Genomic DNA, 16,699 nt, shown 5'->3' with positions numbered 1-16,699 from the left:
GCCAAATGCTCTCCGACCATTACCGAACCCCACCGAATGCATGGGGGATACTGTCGGATGCGTGCGCATCTTGCCGCCTAGTCGAAAGTTCCTTCGGGTATCTCCGTCAGACTGCCCCTGTGAAAGCAAAGTGGCAGGAGGAAGCCGAGTCAGGACCGCTATCTTCGTTCCCAGGTGCCCTTCCCTTTTCTACGTTTAGGTTTCTGAAGAGCTTACTTCGCTTAAGATAAGTTTACTTTTAAAAAATAATCTTCTTTTTTTTGAGGCGAATAATTTTATATTATTCTTTTTTCTAAATTGAAATTAAAAAGTAAAAATTAGAAATGTAGTGAATTTATATGCTACATCATTTAATTTTGAATATTTTGTATAAAACTGTATGATATTTAATGCTTTTTTATGTCTTTTACTGTATACTACTACGCAAATGATAAATCTCATAATAAAACGTCACTTTATTAATCGTACGACATTTAAAGGAATCAAACAGGGCCGACGTGACTCTTTGCGGGGCCGGGTTTAAAAATTTTGCGGAGCCTGAATACAGATTCGAATCCTACACTTAAATTTTACAATGAGGAATTGTTTATTTGCAAATGCTGTTACATATTATATATTTTTTATAAACAGTTTTTTAAACAAATCCGAGTAATATTTTTGCACATCCATAATTAACTTTCAAGGGGCAAAAGATTCAATGAAAGTACAAAATCTGTAATAATGTATGACTTTTGCAAAAAACTATTGATGTAGTTTAATTTCTCTAAAAGGTACATTTCTCTGAAAGCGCCTAGGTCTTTTTATCTAAAGTAGCTTCCAGGATATGAGGACTTTCTGGAGCTGTACTGAACTTTGATTATTTTTGTCACTCATTGCATCTGTTACTGGTATTATCATTCTGTAAAAAGTTAATCAAAATTGGTGTTTTTTAATTGAGTAATTTTCATAGACAGCGGACAGAGCGGGAGAAGATGAGACTCGCCCTTCATAGGAGTCGACGCGTCGAAGAGGTTCTGGGATCTCCTCGGACCTGCACAACGGCCCAGGGGATGGCGTTGAGAGAGCTGGTCCCTCTCAATGCCCGAATTAACTTAGGAACGACTCCTCTAGAATGGGAGAAGACGCAGGAGTGCTCCGGTTGTAATTCGAAAGAGATCAGGGGCATCCTTGTTGGGTGTCAGGCGGACCACCGTGAGATTTTAGTCGGTCCGACACTATCCCGCAGCTTCCTAAAAGAGCGGCGGGGTGTTCATAAGAATTTCCCCACGTATAAAAAGAAGGAAAGGTCATGTTACGTACAGATAAATTAAAAAATGTAAGCGTACGTTAATGTCAAAATTTTTAATCAAATGTTTCGTTTAAAAGTGTTAGAAGTATAATCTAGGAAGGGAAATAATCATGATAGAGAATAAATTTTAATACTTGCTTCTTTGAATTAAATAGTATATTTCTTAAACAAATAAATAGCCGTATTAAATTAAATATCTAAAAAGTTTTAAAATTAGGTAACGGTCTAAAACTGTATTCAATGTTCATGGTTACGAGAAATTCACAGAATCGGCGAAGTAATTTTTGATGGACTTAACGAGTGATTTTTGACCAATTCAGCTAGAAGAACTATCGGAAATTAACGTCTAATTAACTTACTTGGTATCTAGTACATGAAATATATGGACTATAATAGTTGCCCAATAAAAATAGCATTTTATGAAAAATTCTGGAACCTAATGGCAACTATAATATTTTCGATATTAGAAACGATCGTATATATTCTTATAATTTTGTCAGTGTTAATAAATTCTGCTTATAATGCTCTAATTCAGAATTAAAAATATATTCTTTTAAATTTTATATGTAGGTAATTTAATTTTTAATAATGGTGTTAAATATATAATTTTTAAGTGTGTCAATTGTTAAAATTTGTAATTACTTTTTGTGAAATGAAAATTACTGCTACTAAGATACTGTAGTAAATAAGTGCTAGTGAGATACTGTACAATTGTAAGAATGATCAATAAAAGAACAAAGACGAAGGAAACAGATACGCTTTAAAGTGTAGCTTATAAATCGGAAGTTCTCAAGGTATCGAAACTTTAAACATTAATGATATAGAACGTTCTATAGAACGAGGAAGTTATACTCTCATAATCGGGTAAATAAAAAATTTTGTTCCAGTTCAAGGCACAACGATAAACCAATCTTTCAAAGACTACTAACTTATTCTAAACTAAACTGAAATCTTATTCTGTAATCTGAAATATTATTTAAAAATAATTGAATATTTCATAGATACATTTATTATTACCAATGTAGTTGAGTAAATTATACATAGGTAAATAAAAGATAAATATAATAAATTTTCTGTATTTATTTAACACTATTTTTATATTTTCTGTAATTTAATATCGATGTTTTTGCATTTATATATGTATGTATATTTCAGATACAATGGTTGTGCTTCGCTCTATTCTAAGCACAATTAAACGGAAGAAAGTTTCTTGTTTCTCTCTGTTTCATATAAGCTGTGTTTCTGTATGAATGAATGAGTTTACACGAGAGATCAGTTTTACGAACTTTGTGAAAGAGATCTCAAATCGCCAATGACAGTACTATCAATGCCGCGACTAATCAATAATCAAGTGCTTTTTATCTAAATAATTATAATGATAATGTAATATATCTACAGAAATAATTCGATTTATAAAATGAAACAAACAATAGCATTAATTGCATAATTTATCCGTGATGGTCAATTACAGTTACATATTTAATAAAAAATGTTTCATTGTCCGTTAATCGTTTTCTATAGTAATTTTCTTCGTTAGAGTGTATTGATAGGTGTAACAATGTTTGCATATGAAGTAAGAAATTGTGTAAATCAGGATTTGTGAAAATATAATTACTTAAACAATATCTTTATATGTCCAATTATTATTTAATATAATGATAGTAAATTTTGGATTGATTTAATCTATCTGTGTTGCGAATTTTGTATTTATAATACATTGGATACATCAATACAAAATTTTCTTTGCGGTGATAACATTAGTGTGAATCAGCGCTCTCTGTTTCTTCTACCAGAAGCTATTAGGACATGTCCAAAGTTGTTTAATAACCTATAGACGACATGGCAAAGGAAGTACATAAATGTTTGATAAATTATTTCTCACAGTTAGAGAAAGTAGATTGCAAGTGGAATGAATTATCCGAAGAAGCTAAGCGGCCTCTACACGCGTTGAGAAATCAATCAGAGCAACTCCGACTCGTCATAAGGTAACGTTAACTTTCTATTTTTTGTCACGAATTTTATCACTGGTTCAGACGTTATGCGCATACAGTAGCTAGAGTAGAAACTCAACACATAATTTCGAGCTACATCGGTATTTCAGAGAAGTAGAAATTTCATTGACCTACCATCAGATGTCGTTCTGTTACAGCAGCGAAGTTGATGATGCAGAACTCTGTAAAGTAAATGAGCTACGCGAAAGATTGATTTTTAAAATTCTTATGGGGATCGACGATGAACTGACATTGCTGTTCAACATTTTAATGCGATTCAATAACATTAATCAAGTAAATAAAATTTTCATCTCTACATTCATATCTTGTTTGTTATACATATAACCTTAATTAATTCTTCTTCTCTTATTGATTACAAAGAATTCAAGGTAATACATTATCATTTATATAAAAAGATTAATTTCCCTAGAAACTGTTACATAATATCGCATATAAAAATATGTAGAGATAATTATGTCAAAGTAAAAAATTAATTAATCAGTGATGTGATAGAATTATTGAAAATGTTACACTTTAGGACTTAAAAAATCGTTTAAACAATCTGGAAGATGCACGAAGCAAGGTTTCGCTAGATGAGGGAACAATGAAGGAATTAATCAATGGAACACCCTATAGACCACGATTAAATTTGCTCTTAGAATGGGCTATTGAGGCTTTCAATTACTACCATGAATTGTATCTTTTAATTGGAAATATTTCTCAGATTTCAATTTTACTGTATCTATGTGCAGATTTTTCTTAATTTATAAGATCTTTAGATATCTTCTGATCAGTGGAAATATAAAACAGTTCAATTACAAAGATGAAGATACGATTGAAAATTTAACGAAGTCTTTCGTCGAGGACCGGTTTAAAAGGGCGCAGATCGAACGTAAGTGCCTGGCTTTAATTAGCATTTTAATTAATTAGCAGTTTTGTCGTTAATTTGCATTATTTATTACAGGTATACTATATTTCACGCAATTCTTAATAAAAGAGTCTTTACGTTAGAAATTTCTTTTTATTGCGTATAACTACCACAAATCTTTATAAGCAAATATTTTTAGAGCCTGCAATATTTTATATATAATTAGAATAAATAAAAATATCTGTATTTATATTATTTCTTCAATGACTTCATGTTACTGAAATTCAAGAAGTTCCTGCACACAGCAAACCATAAGTATACCGAGTGAACTCGCAAATATGTGTATTTATATTTGTATACTTCACAAAATCAATATATGAAAACTTAATTCATACAAAATAATGAAAACTAATTGCCTGCGGATTATGAAATCCATAGTGAAATAGATATTACAAGTAGTATAAGCTGTTATATAAGTTAACACTCACAGACTGCACGGCGTGTTCTACTTGTCTGACTAAAAGCAAGTTTATCTACTGAAGCGACGAATATATGTATAAACTTCTTTTATCTGCATGTGACAGCAATAAAAAGATACCACAACTTTTCTTGCGTGAACTAATGATTCACGATGTCTGATATGTTATTGAAGTGAAATTTCAATTAAAACTTCGCTAACTTTTTGTTCTATTTACTATATCAATATGTATGTGGATTTAAATTCATGTCATAAAAAAGGAACTGATATGGAAGGTTTGATATTCCTTTTTGTATTAACAAACATTCTGACATGATACAAGCAAAATTTGACTGTTCCTTGCCCCAACTAGCAAATACAAAGCCGCTTCGCTGTCTATCGGAAGTAAAGCGTGCTGTTTAATCGAAATGAGCGTTAGCTTGAAACAATATTAACGATAATTTCATTACTGTCGCTGAGGTTTACCCTCTTCGCATTACTTATCCATAACACGAGCAACTGGTAATTGGAGAAAACAACCACTTAGCGAAACATAATTCCTTCGCGAGATGAAGTAAAGTCCACAACAGGAAAAATAATAATTACGAAATTCACGACATTTTTCTGTTGGACATGCCACATTTGGACACTTTCTTCTACATTCGTATATATAGAATAGTAGAATTCGTGTTACTTATTATCGATTCAATTTTTGTAAAGGTCAAATGCTTTTATTTAATCTTCCACCGGAATTTCCAATATAATTACCTACCCAGATAAAATCCTATGCATTCGATACACCTAATCTGTAAAGTCTATTATAAACTACTCACCTGTCACGAACTTTTCCAACTTAATACAATTATTATGCGTTTCTAAGTATTTAGAATCCTTTTTAAAAGTTCCTCTTTAAAAAATCCTCTTATTCGTTAGTTTTTAATGAGGAATTGCTTAAAAGTATGCAAGGTAAAGTATTAATTGCAAAATGTATTTATCAAAATCACACATATATATGTCTATACGTGCGGAATTTCATAAGAAAGAATTCCATTTTTCCGTAATATTTCAAACTAAACGATTGTAATATCAGGCATCGTCCCGTGTCGTGTTACGTTTGCGTTTTAGCCCTTTGATCAACGACAAATATTAATCGCGATGACATTGGTTACTCGTCACACTCCTACGATCGGTTTGCCGATCATCGACCAATCTCCTGACAAAAGGGGCTCACGCATATTCCGGTCTGTAGGACATGGACGCATTGGGGCGCCGGCGCTTGCTATTGATTCTGTTGAATATCGTGATTTCAAAAGTTACCATCGTAGTAGAGGGTGCCACAGTAGCTCACTGCTCCTCGAACCATAAGGAGGCCCTCGCGCTTTTCTTTATTTCGCCCCAACAGGTTAGTGACGAGCTTGCAATGTTATTTTCTGACTAAATGGTACAATTTTTTTTGCTAATAATTTTGTATAAAGTCGATATAGATCGTATTACGTTGTTGTTACGCGAGATTATTTTGTGAAAATAACAGGGTCGAATCGTATTTATTTCATTTCTTTCTCTCCGGACTTTTGAATGAAAGCACATCGAGTTATGTTCGTATGAATAAGTTTCGTTGAATGAATGCAATTCGAAATATTTGGAAGATATTTCTCAGAGCCGTTTTCAATTGGGAATATTACGTAGGACGAAAAATGTCACTTGACTAGTGCACTCATGACGTCAATGGGAACGATAGTTATAGTGCATGTCACTCGTGTAAAATTGCCGCCCAACATGTTATCGAAAATATTTTAAAGAAATGATTAGATTTCGCTTGATCTTTATTAAACAAAAGCGAAGGAAGTTGTATGGAAATGATTCGTCTTAATGTCATTTTCTTTTGCGAGTAAATTTTTATTCATGAAATTAGCGCAAATCGTTCGGTTGGAGAACTGTAAGGATATTCGATCACAATTGACATGGAAGTAAACATTTTCAACGGCGAGCGTTCTCGATGTAATCATACTTGCAGAATATTTAGCGACTCGTAATTGACTGTCCAGTTTGCCTGTATACGAGGTCAGGGCCGTGGTAAAGTCGCAAGGCAAACATCTCTCCCTCCTAACTAACTGTCCTATTGATGAAAAAAACGACGTGTGCCAGGTTCTTTAAGTAGAATTATTAAGACATTTTCTATCAAGTGCTTTTCTCGTAGAGAGCGTTCAAATTAGTAAACGGGGAAATCGCGTGCGATCCTTTACACATCACTTGCTCTCCCTTATCTATTGTTTACTTTAAATCCTCGCGACTATATTAGAATTTACATGTAATATCTATGTTACATAATCATATGAATTTGCTGAATACAGAGTAATTATTCTTGTTTATTATTTCAATCGTTGGAAAAAATAGACGTTTTTAAAAATGATTAATAAATCAATAAATATATTTAATGAAAAACTGTAATTGGACATTTAAATAACGTGTTGAATGTTCTAAGCCATATTTTGTTTTTCAATAAATATTTTATTGAAAACTATGATCAATGAACGAGTGAAATAACTAGAGGTTCCAAATGTAACGCGTCGAGTTTATGGAGCGTGTTCTTACAAATGGGACTGTAAAAGGCTGTACTAGTCGTAGTCCTTGCTTGTACTTGTTAACACCATAGAACGGAACCGAGAACTGTGAATGCGTGTGAAACGAAGAGTAATTCAATAATTCTTTCTGAAACGAGCCTAATTTTAATTCCAGAAATGTATTCATTTCCTTCCTTTATGATTTTTTCATGATTAATGTAAAGTAAGATGCTGTAATAGAACCTTTTCGACGAACAATATTGGCATTTTATTTCATTAGTACCGTTGAAACACAGGATATTGAATTTTATGGTATACAAAAATTTTTAAGGAACAAAAGAATTTAATATCTATTAGCCGTCAATTAATTATTAATTGAACTCAATGTTAGCGTAGTAAAATTAAAAACTACTAAATTAAATAAAAACTGAATAATTATAGTTTGCATTTATATTTATCTATGTACTAAAATTGAATATCTCAAACACGAATACTATGTTTAATTTTTTCGCTGAAATTTCCATTTATTAAGTGACTAAAATTTACTACGTTTGTATCTACAAATTCATTCATGTTTATGAATACGTAGCAAAAGTTATACTTTTCTGTTTTTCTCTCTCTTTTTCTCCCAACCTTCTATTGTTATTTAAATCTTCGAAGCTTTACGACTTTCACACTTGCTGCTCTTTTTCCAAGATTACAGACATTCCTCCATAGGTATAATAGTAATTAATATTTATATGTATATAAAATAAAATAGGCATTTTAATTCCAACAGGATGGAGTCCATAGGCGCGCGTGGTATTTTTGTTTGATCTTTCGAAGAGAAGAAAACCGTGGTCGCACAATAAACAGAAAGAATGGCGAACACGGCCCACCTCGTCCGGCGGCAAAGTTCGCGCGACTTGAAGCCTCAAAAAAGCGTCGACAAACTCGAAATGAAGGAAATGAGAGGAAGATTAGTGGTGGACAATAGAAAGACTAACACCACTGCCAATTACGGGGCCACGAACGCAGCCTTTGAGGACTCCAGTCCTAACACGAAGGTAATAATGTCAAGCAATAATAATTTGAAAAATATTATAAAAATAATACGTCATGACAGAAGGATCAATGATAAAAAAAATAGAACTTGGAAGTTAAATAAGTAATATAAATTGCCTGTAAATTTAATTACTTGTATTTGTTAATTTATGACTAAAAAATGTTTGTTACGTGTGAATAAACATACTGTAGAGAACATCTGTTATGAACTGAAATACGTAATCTGGTTATTATTTGTCATTGCAGAACAACAAAACGGGGAATGAGGGCGGGGGTAGCAAGCTTGGAAGTAATGAAGGAAAACCGATTTTCCGACCAGAAGCGGGGGAAGATGAAAGAGAAAACTGGGATAGTAAGCTTACGTTTCTATTAGCAACCGTGGGGTACGCAGTAGGGCTTGGGAACGTATGGAGATTTCCATATCTCGCGCAAAAAAATGGTGGAGGTGCGTTGATTGTTTTATAATGAAAAAAAAAACATATTTTTAAAAATTGGCAGGGCTCTAGAATGATTAATGAGTTATTTTATTATAGAAATTCTAAATATTTAAAATTCACTATTTTCTCTTTATTTGAACCATCCAAAACAGGTGCATTCTTAATCCCTTACTTTGTAATGCTGGCCATCGAGGGTATCCCTATATTTTATCTGGAATTGGCAATTGGCCAGAGATTACGAAAGGGTGCTATCGGTGTATGGAATCAGGTGATTGTTGAAAAATGTATAACTTGCATCCGTCAAAATAAACTTACGATACATCATACTTTCTAACAGGTTTCTCCATATATGGCTGGTATCGGCGTAAGCAGTGCTGTAGTATCTTTCAACGTAGCTCTGTATTACAATACTATTATCGCCTGGTGCCTCTTTTACTTCGTTCAAGCAAGTATTCATTCATCTTTAAATAGTTGCTCGCTAAAAAATTGCTAATCTATAATTCTTGATACTTCTATAACGGTTGCCAAAAATTCCCAATCAAAGCATAATTTTATTATATCGTTGGGATAACATAAAACATTTGTGAAAAGAAGGATTTTATTAATGCATAATTTAGACTAAAATAGAATCACACTGTGGCTGAAAACTTCTGTCAGCTGTAGATATATCAACTCGTATGCTAACTTTTTTAGTACTTATATCTAAATATAGTTAATAAATAAATTAACGAATAAATCATCTCCTCTCTAGAGTTTTCAATCACAGCTACCATGGGCAGAGTGCCCTAACGTATATTTCCAAAACGGATCATATGCGCCTGAACCAGAGTGTGTGGTACGATTGATCGAATTAATTAATGCCTCCGTGCTTAATCGGGATAATTGCACTACTACCAGTGATTGCTTCTCAGGTTAGCAGTCCCACGCAGTACTTCTGGTATCGAACGACATTGGCAATCTCCGAAGACATCAATACCCCAGAAATATTTAATTGGAAAATTGCTCTGGCATTGGTGATCGCTTGGATTCTCGTCTATATGTGCATGATCAAGGGAATCGCGTCTTCAGGGAAGGTATTCCTTTAAAGTATTCAAACTTTGACTGCATGATTTTATGTAATTATATGTAGGATTATATGATCAATTTTTCAAAGAATTTTATAAATCGAAATATATTTTATAGGTCGTGTATGTGACCGCCACATTTCCATATATCGTTTTGATCATATTCTTCTTCCGTGGCGTCACTTTGACGGGGATGTCCGATGGTCTACGTCATCTTTTCACTCCAAAGGTATGATTTTTCAATTTTTATCAATAATAATATTATTAATATGAAAACCACAGGGGAAAAATATGATAATGAGATACATTTTATAGCGGGATTCAACAAGATTTATACCTTCGGACCTAACAAATGATTCTTTTTCCAATTGTGTCATATTAAAGTATTTTATTTTAGTCATCAGGTAACATAAAAATTAGAAGATCGACAGATATAAATTTATCGTGTTAATCTTCATTAGTTCCCATTTAATCTTCACATTATAATATGTATTAGTATTATAGTAGATGAATATTAATTATTATCATTAATTTCAATAATAAAATAATTTGTTTAGTGGTGGAAATTAACCGACCCGGTAGTATGGCTAGAAGCGGGCACTCAGATATTCTTTTCCCTCGGTTTGGCATTTGGTGGTTTAATAGCGTTCTCTTCTTACAATCCCGTGAATAACAATTGCTATCGAGACGCTATCATGGTCAGTTTGACGAATTGTTTCACTTCGATGTTTGCCGGAATTGTTGTGTTTTCTATTATTGGTAATTATTTTTCTACTGATTTTTAAATGATAAATACGAAAAAGGATATATTAAATACATACGTATGTGTATTTGTTGAAATATAGGTTTCAAAGCTACTATGGTTTATGAACATTGTTTAGTGGAAAGGAACACAACGCTCATGAATGTTTTTGGCCAGATAGATAAAATACCGGATGAAATACCAGCAACCGGTACACTTTTGAATATTACTACAGGGAATGGAACGCTGGATAATTTAATCATGCCAGAATTACCCGAATGTGATCTCGAGAAAGAGTTGGATAATGTAAGTTATAATAATGACGATCAGCCTAATTCTACTATTACAGAATTTTTCTTTAATTGTTTTAGAAGCTTAATCTTTTTCTAATGATCATTTCAGTCAGCATCTGGCACAGGTTTAGCGTTTATCATCTTCACAGAAGCGATTAATCAATTTCCTGGAGCACAATTCTGGTCCATATTATTCTTCCTTATGTTATTCACATTGGGAATCGACTCTCAATTCGGCACTCTCGAGGGAGTCGTTACAAGTATCGTGGACATGAAATTGTTTCCAAATTTACGAAAAGAAATTCTCACAGGTCAGCGACTATTAAAAAATTAGCTATTGATTAAAATAGTTAAACGTGACTAAAGTTAATCATTTTCAATATAGGAGGTATTTGTTTGGTTTGCTGCACGATTTCAATGGCCTTTGCTCACGGTGCTGGTAGCTACGTGTTCGTATTATTCGATAATTTCAGTGGAAACTTTCCTCTGTTGATTATCGCTTTCTTTGAATGTATCGCGGTGTCATATGTATATGGTTTGAAAAGGTATATAATAATATCCAAAATATAAATAACGTCTTTCATCGATATTATCCGTAAGATCATTTGAATTGTTGGTGTTATTTCGTTGATAGATTCGCCGATGATATCGAGCTAATGACTGGCAACCGTCCAGGCCTTTATTGGCTAATCTGTTGGAAATATCTCAGTCCGTTAGCTATGTTGAGCATTTTAGTTGCCTCGATCGTGGAAATCATTGTCGATGGAAGTGGTTATCCAGCCTGGGTTGCCAGTAAAGGTATTACGGAGAAACACGAGTGGCCGGTTTGGGCCTTGGTTCTCATCGGTATCCTCATTCTCGCTTCTGTTCTTTGGATCCCCACAGTTGCTATTTGCAGGTGATGTTTTCGTATTTTTTCAACTTTTTTTTATTACAAACCGCAAACTATAAACTTCGTATTTTTCTATTATTACAAACAAATTACTCGATGATTCTATTTATTAAATTGTGCGATAAAAATTAATAAATTAATCTATTTCCTTCATCAGTACGCGTTTTTCTTTTTGTTAAAAATTGTTACAGTTACAGATATTTAGATCATGATAATGGAACAAAATTTCGATTCTCTCCTAAGAACATGCGACCTATAGTCAAAGATTAATTTCACGTTTCAAATATTTCGTAATATCCGGAACCATTTTATATATGTATTTTAATATTTCATATTCTCACAATTTTTTGTCATTCATTTTTCAATTTAGACTTTTTGGAATACTCATAATCGAGGATAACGAGAAAGCGTGGTTCCCCGCAGCCGATCTGAAAGAATTTCATGGAATCGTGCCACACGAAGTTACACCTGCTGAAACTTTGTTATTCTGTATAAGAAGCGATGGCTCAGAGGGTCTTTGTTGCCCAACTGGTGGCCCCAGCGATGACGACGAGGATCTCACCTAGGAATGGTTATCCTCGTATATGTTGGATTAACACGTGTTTAAATGGTTCATAGACAGAGAAACAGCATTTTTAAATTTCATATCGAGGTTTGCATCATTGGAAATTAATTTAAGAATAACCAGGTGTTATGATTACCATTCTTCGTCTCAATTTAAATTTAACACTTGACATCATTTAATTTAATTTAGAGAATATTTAGAAGGGTACATCGTGTCAATTAATCTGAAAATGACGTTTATATAATTCGATTTACATTTACATTGCGGTGTTATGATGAACTTCTTTTAGAAGATATATTATAAAACACGTTTGAATAAGGGAGAAATTCGAAAGTACGGATTTAATATGACGATTAAAGCGCAATTAATTGCTCTTCATTTTTAGACGTGTCTTTCCGCTGATTCTCGAGTCTCTGAATCATTTAGCGGTACATGCGAATGTCAATATTAATTGAGAAGGTAAAGTAGAAGCGTTTAACATTTTCAATAAGTAATTTCCAATATGTGGAAGCGAATACAAAACGGATAAGGATAAACATTAATAAGAAACTGCAAGTTCTGTTTTTAATATAAACTTACAGTTTCTTTGGTGATGCAGATATACGATACATCTATCGATACGATATACTATCATTAGATCTATTAAATTCCATTATTTAATTCGATTATTATATTTGATATATCAAAAACTTGTAAGAGATAAAATTTTCTTTTTTACACATTGCGCGATAATGAAAAAAAGAAGAAAAAAGAAAATATATCTATTCATACTATATACAGCGAATAAGAAATCATTTTAAATTAAATATAACAAAGTATTTCAATCGTCTTCTAGAAAGAAAGAAAGAAAGAAAGATGGAACAGTTATCAAAATGATAGGAATCCTATCGAATAAAATTTCATAAATTAAATCATATGTTTCGCAATAATTTAAGAGATATATCGTATATCCGGACTATTTAGCATGTAACGCGTCATTTTAGCATTTACAATATACATTCTTAAAAGACAAGTTGAATCCCTGCGACAGGTTGCAGATCATAATATAACTAGGATAATATTAAAATTAGACTCGAGAGAACTTTTACCGCTTAGTAAATTTTAAATAATGTGAGACCTAAGATTAGAGTAGGAACCGTCCAATGGGCGTGAAAAGGGGGACGTTCCCAAATCGTATTGCTTTTATTCTCGTTTTTGGTGACGGTATTAAACAGCGCTACTTCGCTGATTGATTCTCCGTTAAGCTCTTACCATTGCGTACTAATATTACATGAAAGTTATATCACGAAGGTGACATCTATATTTCATTGCAAAATTTACGACGAAAGTTCGAAAGAAACAGAAATAGCAATCAGATCAAGAATTATATGAAGAAAAAACCTTTCCCAAGGTGTGATCAAGTGTGCTGCATTCGAATAATTAATATTCCATCGTAGCCTTCTTAAACGAATATCAGTTACTTTAACGATATCTCTACATACATATCTTATAAACTTTGTTTCTAAGTATAGCCGAGAAAAGAGAACGAGAATTCGAAGGGCAAGTGAGAATTGATCAGCATGTTTGTTTGGTATATCGCGTTGAAAGTACCCCGATAGGAATAGAAAAGAGAGAAAAGAGGATCGCATATCAAAACGACGTATCAGGCGAGAGAAAATTTCGTTGCGATTTTAGCGTATGTTCGTCGATCTTGTCGACGAACGTTCTAACGTATAAGGACAATAAGAAAATCTTTTAAGACTTGATATTGACGAGGAGTCGTACGACAATAATGAGATTCGATTAATCGGAACTTTTAATCGACTAAAAAATTCGACAATAAGATAAACGTATGCACTGCACTTCTTGCACATTCACCGAGGCCTATGAAATCGAGAGCTACTGCATCGGTCGAAGGAATAGAGAATTTCGTTTTCATATATTTTCTTAACGTACTATATACGATGTATTTTATATATTTTATTTGCGGTATCGTTTACGTTATTCCAATCGTCTTTGTAACATGCAAATGAGATAGCATACTTTTTAGATCAATTTTACACTTTAAAGGGTCTCTTTAAGGCAAAGGCTAACGATGCAAATCTATCGTAAACATTAAAATCCAGAAATATTTCCGAAATTGGTATTTTACGAAAAAGATAAACGAATCCATTCCTTCGATAAGAAGATCGTTTATTAACAGAGACTAGAGCAGTAGCGAGATACGCTCTAATCGCGTCTATTTGTACTTCGAATCTCTCTATTTTGTATGCGCGCTTTTGGGTATGGTCTTAACTCTTTTTGACAAATTGTTGATCACGAACTGTCACATGTTTCACTATCATTCTAATGAAACAGCTTGAAACAGAAGAAATTCATTGTAGAAATCGCGCACAGTATCGGAAATAGGTTTGCCATCATCGGTAAAGAGAAGAAACTCGAACTTTTATATTCGATAAACTAATAACCACATATACTTTTGATTTCGAGTTATTAACATTTTCATAGGTCGTTTTTCTCTTGTTTCCTCAAAAAGGTGCTAAACTATGATAATATAAGAGAATTTAATACAAAATGATATATATAAACAAAATCGTTGATAATATTATATTATACTTGTTAAGGTCCTGTTACAGACTTAATAACAGTCCCGAGGATTAATTATGTTGCTCCTGAATCGATTAGTGATTTACTTGTATTCGTATATTATATTATTATTATTCGTATGGAATAGTTCGATTGTAAATAATTGTTGAAGTGTCTTTTAAACTCTAAATGGACAATAACTTGCGGGACAAGGAGCTGCCGCGTGAAACATGATGAATCGCCCCTGCAATGAATAGTACAAATGTTTCTTTCACTATCATGTGTTTCGTATGCATTGCCTCGAACTATGAAACATATAAGTCTCAGACAATAATTCACACGAATTAATTTTATTTATTCGTATCGTTACTCAAGATCTTGAGCCTGGAAGGGCTGCGTTGGTGTATGCAGTGCGCTAACATCGTTTAATTGTTAATCCGTAATTGTTAATGTCTTCGTAAATTATTTGTAAATACGAAGTGTTATTACCTATCGATCTCGATAATAAAAGAAACTGAAGTAAATAACACAAATACGAAATGCGGTAAGTATTATTTGCCCGAGCAAAACAATACGTAATCAGTAGACAATAATTAAAAGATAAGAATTTAAAGCAAGAAAAAATAAAATATAATTTATTTAGCGCACTTTGTACACTTACACGCCGATTTTAGTAGTTTAAAGTCCATTTATGGCATTCAAGGATAAGTGAAGAACGTTGTTTCATGTCGATGTTCGTGGACTGCACAAAAAGGGTCAATGAAATGTATCAATAATAATTATGAACTATTATGTGCTTAATCAAGGATAACAGAATGGATTACTAATCTTAATATCTTAATTTTAGATAATTTCGTTTATCGTTCTCCTACATATCTCATTGTGTTTTCAAAGTGTATAACAAGGAAGTCGTGTCCATCCATACTTAAAATACAATTTAAGCGTGAAAGAAAGGTTGATATATCGGTCGAAGAGACACGAGCGTAAGCTGTGAAGTCAGATTTTGAGGATGATTCGTGTTATATTAAAGTTTTAATGATACATCGTATCAGGTAACCAACGTCGATGTAGCTTGCGCAATAATAAATAAGATATAAAGATCAGGTACGGACGGTAGCTAATGTTATAATTATATATAAAGAATAATGAGTATATACACACTGATATTACGCATACATAAAACTGTACATATATATATTGTTGTCAGTTGAATGTTAAAATAAATACCGGGCGTAAATGTGGATTTCTTATTATATCGATTTCCTTAACTTTTTAAGAGATAAAATTTAGTTTTAAATTAAGAATAATATATTCATATTAATAATATTAATATATAATATTATTTTAATATTTACATAAAATATCATTTAAAATAATATTCGCAAAGTATTATTTTATAATTGACATCAAGATCTTTTCATGTTGATCACTAAGACTAAGGATATAAAACGTTTCTTCAGTAAATAAAAGTATTCTTCAATGTACTATACAAATAAAATACAAAGAAATTCGTACAAAACGAAACCATATCGGAAAAAATTCAATGCTGTTGCAATTTCTTTATAAATAAATATTTTTATGTAATTTCTTGGTTATATATCGGACATCTGCCGAAATTCAATCTTTGGAGCACGAAATATGTTAAGAATACAGGAAATAGAAATCATTTAAATACATACCGCAGATAATAGAATATTATACAGTAAATCATAAAGACTATCATAAAATGCAGAAAGTATATGTTTACGTACTTTTTATGTCGATAATCAAATAGCTTCGATGAATCATAGTTTTCAGTTTTCTAAAAATTTTTCTTGGTTTCATTACACTTAAAACAGGCGGAACGAGATGTAAATGCGCTTTAAAGAAATATACACACACATTCCGTTTTAAAGAAATGCGTTACCGGTAAACAAGACACGAAACAAATGA

At 32.5% G+C, this 16,699-nt stretch overlaps 2 protein-coding genes and 2 long non-coding RNA genes across 5 annotated transcripts; 3 read left to right on the top strand and 1 right to left on the bottom strand.

Moving 5' to 3' along the window:
* Positions 1-35: 35 nt before the first annotated feature.
* On the top strand, positions 36-2,038 carry LOC126916441 (uncharacterized). The gene is made up of 2 exons (XR_007710558.1): positions 36-174; positions 950-2,038. It is a non-coding gene; the product is annotated as an uncharacterized LOC126916441 (long non-coding RNA).
* LOC126916444 (uncharacterized) lies at positions 726-5,772 on the bottom strand. Its single transcript, XR_007710559.1, has 3 exons — positions 5,438-5,772; positions 3,171-3,461; positions 726-1,229 (listed from the first exon to the last, which is right to left on the bottom strand). It is a non-coding gene; the product is annotated as an uncharacterized LOC126916444 (long non-coding RNA).
* On the top strand, positions 2,919-4,402 carry LOC126916430 (uncharacterized). 2 transcript variants are annotated; one of them, XM_050722263.1, is made up of 5 exons: positions 2,919-3,273; positions 3,441-3,573; positions 3,818-3,975; positions 4,059-4,171; positions 4,244-4,402. In XM_050722263.1, the coding sequence occupies exons 1-5, from the start codon at positions 3,128-3,130 to the stop codon at positions 4,288-4,290; spliced, it is 597 nt and encodes a 198-aa protein (XP_050578220.1). In that variant the 5' UTR covers positions 2,919-3,127; the 3' UTR covers positions 4,291-4,402. The 2 variants fall into 2 exon arrangements, with proteins under 2 accessions (XP_050578220.1, XP_050578210.1); XM_050722253.1 differs by having other exon boundaries at positions 3,438-3,573.
* Positions 5,773-5,877: 105 nt separating the features above from the next.
* LOC126916378 (sodium-dependent neutral amino acid transporter B(0)AT3) lies at positions 5,878-16,010 on the top strand. The gene is made up of 14 exons (XM_050722120.1): positions 5,878-6,006; positions 7,944-8,211; positions 8,456-8,654; positions 8,799-8,914; positions 8,984-9,091; positions 9,398-9,481; positions 9,558-9,719; positions 9,829-9,939; positions 10,268-10,469; positions 10,556-10,758; positions 10,855-11,056; positions 11,131-11,290; positions 11,380-11,643; positions 12,008-16,010. Exons 2-14 carry the CDS (start codon positions 8,026-8,028, stop codon positions 12,201-12,203), a joined length of 2,193 nt encoding a protein of 730 aa, XP_050578077.1. The 5' UTR covers positions 5,878-6,006; positions 7,944-8,025; the 3' UTR covers positions 12,204-16,010.
* The last annotated feature ends 689 nt before the right edge of the window (positions 16,011-16,699 follow it).

The sequence above is a fragment of the Bombus affinis genome, chromosome 1 (genome assembly GCF_024516045.1).
Source record: "Bombus affinis isolate iyBomAffi1 chromosome 1, iyBomAffi1.2, whole genome shotgun sequence".
NCBI classification, from domain to species: domain Eukaryota; kingdom Metazoa; phylum Arthropoda; class Insecta; order Hymenoptera; family Apidae; genus Bombus; species Bombus affinis.
The sequence above is the reverse complement of the archived record's forward strand: the minus strand, read 5'-3'. Positions and strand labels throughout refer to the sequence as shown.

Coding starts and splice junctions, on each gene's coding strand:
- LOC126916430 (XM_050722253.1), top strand. CDS start 3,128: ATGGCAAAGGAAGTACATAAATGTTTGATAAATTATTTCTCACAGTTA. Junction 3,976..4,058: donor TTCAATTACTACCATGAATT/GTATCTTTTAAT, acceptor TAAGATCTTTAG/ATATCTTCTGATCAGTGGAA. Junction 4,172..4,243: donor TAAAAGGGCGCAGATCGAAC/GTAAGTGCCTGG, acceptor TATTTATTACAG/GTATACTATATTTCACGCAA.
- LOC126916378 (XM_050722120.1), top strand. CDS start 8,026: ATGGCGAACACGGCCCACCTCGTCCGGCGGCAAAGTTCGCGCGACTTG. Junction 9,092..9,397: donor GCCTCTTTTACTTCGTTCAA/GCAAGTATTCAT, acceptor TCTCCTCTCTAG/AGTTTTCAATCACAGCTACC. Junction 10,470..10,555: donor TGTTGTGTTTTCTATTATTG/GTAATTATTTTT, acceptor GTTGAAATATAG/GTTTCAAAGCTACTATGGTT.